This window comes from Anastrepha ludens, chromosome 2 (genome assembly GCF_028408465.1).
Source record: "Anastrepha ludens isolate Willacy chromosome 2, idAnaLude1.1, whole genome shotgun sequence".
NCBI lineage: Eukaryota > Metazoa > Arthropoda > Insecta > Diptera > Tephritidae > Anastrepha > Anastrepha ludens.
In genome coordinates, this window is record NC_071498.1 from 124,619,151 (window position 1) to 124,627,598 (window position 8,448).

Genomic DNA, 8,448 nt, shown 5'->3' on the forward strand with positions numbered 1-8,448 from the left:
CTTCGCGTTAGCAGGCGTAAGGTGGACTCCTCGATCATTTATCTCCAGAGTTCTGCATTACTTATTATGTTGGGCCAGAATATTCTGCATATTATTCTCAAGCATTCATTGGTGAAGCATCGACGTTTCCGCGTTGCCGTTTTCAAAACAAGCCAAGTTTCACTTCCATATAGCATCGTCGACTTGACACATTCATTGAATATGCTGAGCTTGGCGTTTTTGGAAATTTGCGAGTTTGCCCAAATTATCCATAAGCGCCTGAATGCCGTCCTTTCCCAGCTCAATCTGTTGTTGACGTCTTCTTCTGCTCCGCCGTCCGCTGTTATAGTGCAGCCCAGGTTGCCATGTATCATTACGAGCTTATTGTTGGTGCAGTTGCTTCTCAACGCCTTGGTTTTTGCGACGTTTATTTCCAGCCCGACTTAGCGTGCCAACATTACTAGTTCATCTGGCTTCGCTTGCATATCGATCAACTTGTGCGATAGCAGACAAATATCATCGGCAAAGTCCAAATCCTCAATTTGCCTGGTGGTGTATTGGTACATGACCTCTTCCAGGGCCATGATGAAATGTAGTGGTGAGAGAAGGCAGTCTTGTTTAGCTGCATCGTCGGTCGAGAATGCGTTACTTATGGTACCAGTGTGCAGTACTGCCAGTTCAGAATCCTCATACATCGCCTTGATCGGGCAAACTATTTTCGGTGCTGCGTTTAATGGTGTATAAATAAATAAACATTAGTATATAACCTTTGCTGGAGGCTCAGCCGAACTTCTACCCGAATAGATCAATATGAACAAGTACGAAGCGGTCAAATCCGGCGAGCGAGGAAGACAATCGAAATCGCCGTTTTTGAAGATGAGCGCACTGAAGGAGCATTGCCTTCGATAAATTTATCATCTCTCGCACCGCCTCACCCTTATTAGGTCCTTATAATTTTTAAATTGAATGAAAATATAAACCTCCATCATTTCGACTTCCCAAATTAAACAACCACGTTCTCCCGCTCTCATCGGAAGTTAGGTATCTTGGAGTGATGCTTGATTCCAAACTCCATTGGAAGCTACACATTGAAAATTAGGTAAAGAAGGCCAGCATAGCTTTCTACTCCTGCAAATCTATGATAGGTAAAAAATGGGGACTCAAGCCGCAGGTCGGCTGTGGGTGAACAACGCAGTGCTCTTCCCAATTTTAACGTATGGATGCCTAGTTTGGTGGAAAGCTCTTCGGCAGGGCTATAACAACACTAAACTGCGGAGGGTGAAAAGGCATTGGCATCACCGGAGCATGTAAAACTTGCCCCAGTGCTGGCCTGAATGTTCTTTTGCACTTACTTCTCTTTGAATTTTCCGTCATTTCCATCGCAGCTCAAAGTGCAATCAGGTTAAAGGAGATTTGCCTCTGGCGGCAATCTCTCAAGGGATATGGTATCATTTTCGGGCAGTTAACACCGTATTTCTCCGAACATCGAAAAGGTCTCTCTATATGCAAACTAGAGTTTGAGGGTCGTGCTAGAGCAATCTTTCCAAATAGGCAGGATCGGATCGAGCGGAAATCTGCACCGAAGCTTGCACCTCTGTCTTCACTGACGGTTCCAAGATGAAATCGGGAGTCGGAGCAGGTGTTTTCTCTAAATCAGCCAATTTATCTATCTCCTTTAAGCTGCCGAGCACTGCTAATTTTTTTCAAACAGAAGTCTTTGCGATCCTGATGCAAAATGCTTAGGGAATGCGGGAGCGAGGGAGATATTCACATTTTCTCCGATAGTGAAGCCGCGATTAAGGCTCTGACGACGCCATGGTGGATAACGAAATTAGTAAACTCCTGTAAGAAGGAGATCAAATCTCCTGGGTGTGCAGGTAACATTTCATTGATCTGGTTCCAGGACATAGGGATATAGAGGGAAATGAAATTGCTAATGAGTTGGCCTCAGAAACCTCCTAACCGGTCATCGACATCCCCCTGACAGTTGTTACAAATTATTTCTCAGGAAAGCCCAGATAAGATGGAGCTCCATTTCTTCATGTGCTATTTCGAAAACCCTTTGGCCCCAGTACAATATACGAAGGACTCAGAAAGTCCTTTGGACTCCTCGCCATTTAATTTTCAAATTCGTAGCTGTGTTTACCGGTCACTGGACGATCAGCACACACGCGGAAAAGCTAGGTTACTATTTAACCCGTATTGAAGAAGCTGTGCGGCTGCCGTAGCCGAATGGGTTGGAGCGTGACTACCATTCGAAATTCAGAGAGAACGAAAACGTAGGTTCGAATCTCGGGGAAACACCAAAATTAAGAAAAAGATTTTTCTAATAGCGGTCGCCCCTCGGCAGGCAATGGCAAATCTCCGAGTGTATTTTTGCCATGAAAAAGTTCCTCATAAAAAGTGTCTGCCGTTCGGAGTCAGCTTCCAGCTGCAGGCCCCTCCATTTGTGGAACAACTCCCAGATGCACACCACAAATAGGAGGAGGAGCTCGGTCAAACACCCAAAAAGGATATACGCGCTAATTATATATATATATCACCATTTTTGGCCTTTACATGAGAAAAGAAACTAAGAAGTTCGACCCAAATTGGGGGACATCAGAATTCATTTTAGACGTATGGTTTCTTCGGCAAAGTTTCTTATTTTGATCCCTAGAATATGATTTTCACAGAGCAATGGGCGATTTTTTTGCATCCCCACAAATCGACCCGGCCTAATATATATATATAAGAAGCTGTGCGGACCTTTCAGTCCGGGTTTCGCAGCTAGATGATTAACCCTCGAGAAGGCGCGCCTTAATAAGTTACACGAATTGGCGCACGTGAGCATTTTGCTCACACCACTTTCACATAAACATATTATGCTCCTAGGTTAGGTAGATTAGTAAGATAAAGTGTTTTTTTATAGGTTAATGGTTTATTTTTATTAAGATATATGCATTTTTGAGTTTTAAACTCTTAGAAACTATTTTTGATAACATAAAAAAGATAAAACGAAAATTCAATACATTTTTTTTCACTAACAACAAAAAAAAAAAATTTAAATTAGTAGTAATACATATTAATAAAAATTCAATATTGAGCCAGACCTTTATTAAAGGAGCAATCGAAACAAGTTGGACATATAGTTCTTGCGTGCTCGGTGCAGAGTAATTTGTGGCACAAAATACATCCTTTTTTGGTGCGTCTATTTTTTCGCCTGGGACACAATGCGCAAAATCCATTATTTTCAGAGGCTTCTAAATGTTCATTTTTTGGCACTACATGAGAAATAATTTCTTTTATTGAGCTTGGAAGTGTTTGATAGTCTGACGACGTACAAGATTTGGCTTTTTAAGCTCCAAAGCAATTTCTTTCAAAAACAACTTTCTATGTGTCATGATTTGGGTATTGCATTTATAAATAATCTGGGCGTTTATACCAGCAATATTAATAATTGTAAAAAATAGTCGCATGGGCCACCTGCGAGTAGTTCTGGATACCGAATAAGTTTCCTTCATATGGTCCACAGTATCTACTCCACCCTTTGTGTGGTTATAAAATGTTATAATTTCGGGTTTGATTTTGTTACCCGTTCCATCATCTATTCCGTCGTCGGTATAAAAAGAAGATAACAAAAGTACAATTTTCTTATCTTCCTTTTTTGGAATATGCGAGACAATAGTTTTGTTTTCACCAAAACCAAATAGGTTATGAGGTACTGGTCTTCCTCTTGTCGAAATGAATTGACGAGGAATTTCCTTCTTGTTTTTTCTTAGTGTACCAACAGCTGTCGTCCTGTAGTTTTTGTAAAGATCATCAACCAGGGGTATGGACATAAAGTAATTGTAAAGCAAAGTTTTAATATTGGAGCAGCAATTCTTTTGACGATACTAGCAGGTGAATTATCTAACTGATAAGGTCCAGGTGGCTGTTTTCCGCAGTATATTTCCATTTTATAAGTGTAAAACGTCCTTGAATCAACCAATGCGTTGATTTTTAATCCGTACTTAGCTGGCTTATTAGGCATATAAATTCGGAACTTACACCTTCCTCGAAAAGATTCCAGCATTTCGTCAATGTGGCAGTATTCTCCAGGAATAAAATGTTCGGAACAATAGCCATTAAATTCTTCAAATATAATATTTCTCTGAACGCTGCAAGATTATATAATTGGGATCTGGCTAAACGAGACGAAGTTTCATCGAAACGAATCACACGGACTAGGAATAAAAAAACGCTTGATCGATATTGTTGCTCTGAAAATATCTGGAGCAGTTCCATCATCTAGCCAAAGCTCCTTTAAATTTGAATAGTTCAATTTTTTTAATCCAGCCATATACAAAATTTCAATAGATGCTTTCATCTCCGCCAAATCTGTTTCCTTGCAATCCCTGTCTCTTTGGTACAAATCAGTCACTTTTTGAATGTACATATTTGTGTATGTTACAAATTTTTGAAGTAAAGTATCTTTCAAAAATAGTGCGAGGCATTGTGAAGGGGTTATAGCGTCTTTCGCTGCGCCCTTAACTCCTGGAAGGTGTGTAACTATGTTACAGCGTCTAGTACGTATATTGCGAGTGGGTACATCCATAGCCCATTTTGTATACATATCTTTTCCCAAATAAAATTGCCGCCTTCCTCGCGGCATTTCGACGTTTTCATCTTGATCAAAACCTGCGTCGGTATCAGAATATTGTTCTGTGTCACTTTGGTGATCAGTGTGTTCACTTTCACAATCACTTTCCTCAAAATCTTCTTCCACGCCGTCCTCGTCATCCAAAATTTCGTCCAACCAAGACGCAATTTGTGAGGTGTCATTTGCCAGACGACGACGTTTGCTATTAGTTTCCATTATTTTGTTAAAAAATTTACCTAAATAATTATAAAGAGAAATTATACGCGTTTATTGAAAAAAAAAAAAATATATTAAAATACTTACGTAGTTAGGCGCGCAATGAGCAAAATGCCGCACATATAAAGTAAACCAATATCTTCGATCTCTATTCGCACACTACACACTTTGAATGCTTCTTATTGCAAAGACAAATCATTTACTTAGAGGTACTGAACGCCGTTATTCTGGGACTAACGGTAAACATTGAAAATTTGGCAATTTTAAAATTGCGTGAGCAAATTGCTCATAGCGCGCCTTCTGAAGGGTTAAGGTCACTAGGTGCTCCTTTCTTCGACAGCCTGTGGTAGTGCGCCAACCTAAGTCCCATCAATCTTCTCCATTATATAAACAACTCTGGTTGGCTGTAGATATCTGCCTGTTGGAGGTCTCATAATGGTATCAAAACGGCGCTTTACTGCTACTTGAGGAGTGCTAGACTGGAACTTCAACCATTTCACCTACCTACCTAACTTCCTCTATGAATCGCCTTCAACATTTTGTTATCATGAACCGATATCGGTCACCCTTTCAAGGTTATGGTATAAATAAAGGATGTATAAAAGTGAAAAAGTATAAAAATGCATATAAATTATATTACTTTGCTGGCATGGGGATACTTCCTTGTTTCTGCACTCCATTATTTAGTCAAACCCGCTTACACTGGGAGTGAAAAACACATTGCAATAATACCTTGTAAGTTGCAGGATTGAGGCATTTGGTGTGGTAGACATATCGTGCAACAAGTACCCACTCACACATCCATATACCTACATATACTCGTAATAGTAAGTATTGTAAATAAATATATGTACGTACACATATATCACGTAACCAAGATCCGCCAGCTGCAACATGTAGCATAAACTAATGGCCTGGCACATTAGTAGCTGGCTGACTGTGGCTGACTTGAATGCCGCAACAAGAAGCACAACGCCTTTGGCAAAAACTAAAGGACATGCACACTTATGGCTACATACACTTAAACGAGAGTGTGTGCATCTATACACTCAAACACAAGCAATAATCAATGGGGCGTAGCAAGCAGGTGCTCCTCCATTGTTTTGTATTTACATGCAATTGGGCGGCAGCTAACATTCCAAGGTGAATTTTTAGAGCTGCTTATTGCTGGTGCTGCTACTGCCACTTTGTAGTTTTGCAATGACGCAGTAGCGACGTTAGAAGAAAATGTTCGTGCTAGAGGTGCATATGATGTGGCGTGCGGCAAAACATACTACAGGGTTTTCCAATAACAGGTGTTATTTTGAATAGCCCGCTATTTCGGTAGATGTCACTTTTGAAGCTGCCATTTTTTGATATTTGACAAGTAGAAACTAGCCATTAATAAAAATGGAACGATACACGCTTAAACAACGCATTGAAATTAAATTTAATTAATATTCACTATAAAAATGGTGAAAATTTGGCAGAGACGATTCGTAAAACTTGAACATTTTTGGGCCATCCTGGAGCACCTTGTCGGACCGCAATACAGAAATTGGTGAAAAAATTCGAGCTGTTGGGACAAGTCAGTGATGTGAAGAATTAAACCCCTGCACAACCGCTCTACCGTATTTTGCATAAAGATTTGGGTCTTAAGGCTTATAAAGTCCAGTAAACACAAGAACTCAAGCCGGCCGATCATCAACAAAGTCGTGTCTTTGCTGATTAGGTCGTTGAAATGCATGAAAATGATCCGGAATCCCATCGAAAAATCATCTTGAGTGATGAGCCCCATTTCCACCTCGGTGGCCTCGTCAAGGAGCAAAATTGTCGGATCTGGGGCTTAGAAAGTCCAAGAGTTATTGCTGAAAAGCCTCTCTATGCTTAACATGTGACTGTTTAGTGCGGTTTATGGTCCGGCGGAGTCATGGATCTTACTTTTTTGAAAATGAAGCTGGAGAAACAGTTACGGTGAATGGATTGCGCTATCGAGAGATGATTAACGATTTTGTATGGCCGGAATTGGATGCTATTGACCTGGACAACGTTTGTTTATTTTGAACAGAACGGCACTACGTGCCACACAAGCAACGAAACCATTGATATTTTACGGGAATAACACCTCTTATTGGAAAACCCTTTGCATACAAAGCAAGTGTACACAAGCCATTGTGTTTCCTTGTACAAGTGTATGGGTGTGGCAGTGTTACGCGCGGTAGCAAGAAAGTAGGCGGCTATGGTAGGTAATTGTAAGGGGCGTGAAATAGTCTGCAATGCAGGCCATTATATGCCACTTGAAGTGACTGGTGCTAGAGTTCGACTGTTGCTACTCGTTGCAAAAAAAAAACAAACAAAAACACAAAAAATAAAAGTAAACAATAGGTGAAAAATAAGAGAACAATTAAAGGAAATTCCAGCTTTGCTACAATCAAAGTTATAACACGAAACCAAATGAGGAGAAGTCTCTTTAACTATCAATGCAGGGGACTTTGAAAGAAAATTATGCTCGTTTATATTGGTTCTTTCTATGGCTTTAGATCTCTCGTGTCAAGTACTCGCATACGGCTTATAGAAAAAGACATTGCATGGAGACGTAAGCTCCAGCTCCGGAAGTTTTTGCTATCCTGAAAGTAGGCAAATGGATAATCGAGAGGAGATGGAGCGGGAAACAGATTGGAGTCTTCAGTGACAGTCAGGCTGCACTGAAGGCACTGGAGGACGCGAAGCAAACCTCAAAGATTGTTCAAGAATGTAAGAAGAAGCTTAATTCTGTCGCAAGACAAAACTGGCTTGTACTTATATGGGTTTCGGAACACTCCGGTGTTCAAGGAAACGAAATCGCCGACGAATTGGCCAACCGTGGATCAGCGGTGCTCCCATAGAGGCCAGAACCAATAATCGGAATCAGTCCCGCAGGAATCGTGAATTGGGTCAGCGACTATGTGGGCAATCTACATAAAGAGCGATGGACCGGTCTAGAACTGCAAAGTGTTTTGCGACAAGTCCGAATAGAAAAGTGTCAAACTTTCTACTAAAACTTAGAAGGAAAGACGTTCGGTTGATCGTCGGTATCATTACAGGACACAACCCATGGGGTCAGCATATGATCACCATTGGAATCATTGAGGGGCCAATGTGCCAGTCATGCTTGGAGGAGGCGGATAGCACTGAGCACTTTCTCAGTGGGTGCCCTGCCTTTGCTAGAGCACTGCTACGAGTTTTGGGTTCGATGTCATGAGAACGAATAATATTTGCTCTCTAAAACTGGAGGATATTTTTAGATTTGCCAAAGAATCTGGAAAAATTATCTATCTGTGCCTCTATGCTTTCCCATCTCTTTCTCTGATACTTTTCTCCTTCCCTCCTTGACTATCTACCCCCTTCCCAGAGCTTGAAATACAATGGGCTTTTTAGCCTGGGTGTTTAAGGAGCCACCAAATCTCCTGGTGCTCCTTGGCTCGACCTTTTCAAATTTCGATTTCAAACTCCAGCTCTGCTTGTGCTGTACTGTTTAGGAAGCTAGCGTGAATTGCTGATCTTCTGCTCCGCGATATTCTTCATTGGGAGGATGAACGCAAACGAAATTCAGCTAAGTCGCAAACCACAATATAATCGGCGAGGTAATAGAGGGCTTTCGAGCTGTTACGTGT

The 8,448-nt window shown here is 41.1% G+C and overlaps 1 protein-coding gene across 1 annotated transcript; it reads right to left on the reverse strand.

The window, feature by feature from the left end:
- Positions 1–422: 422 nt before the first annotated feature.
- On the reverse strand, positions 423–4,816 carry LOC128854839 (uncharacterized). The gene is made up of 2 exons (XM_054089263.1): positions 4,639–4,816; positions 423–703 (listed from the first exon to the last, which is right to left on the reverse strand). Exons 1-2 carry the CDS (start codon positions 4,814–4,816, stop codon positions 423–425), a joined length of 459 nt encoding a protein of 152 aa, XP_053945238.1.
- Between the last annotated feature and the right edge of the window lie 3,632 nt (positions 4,817–8,448).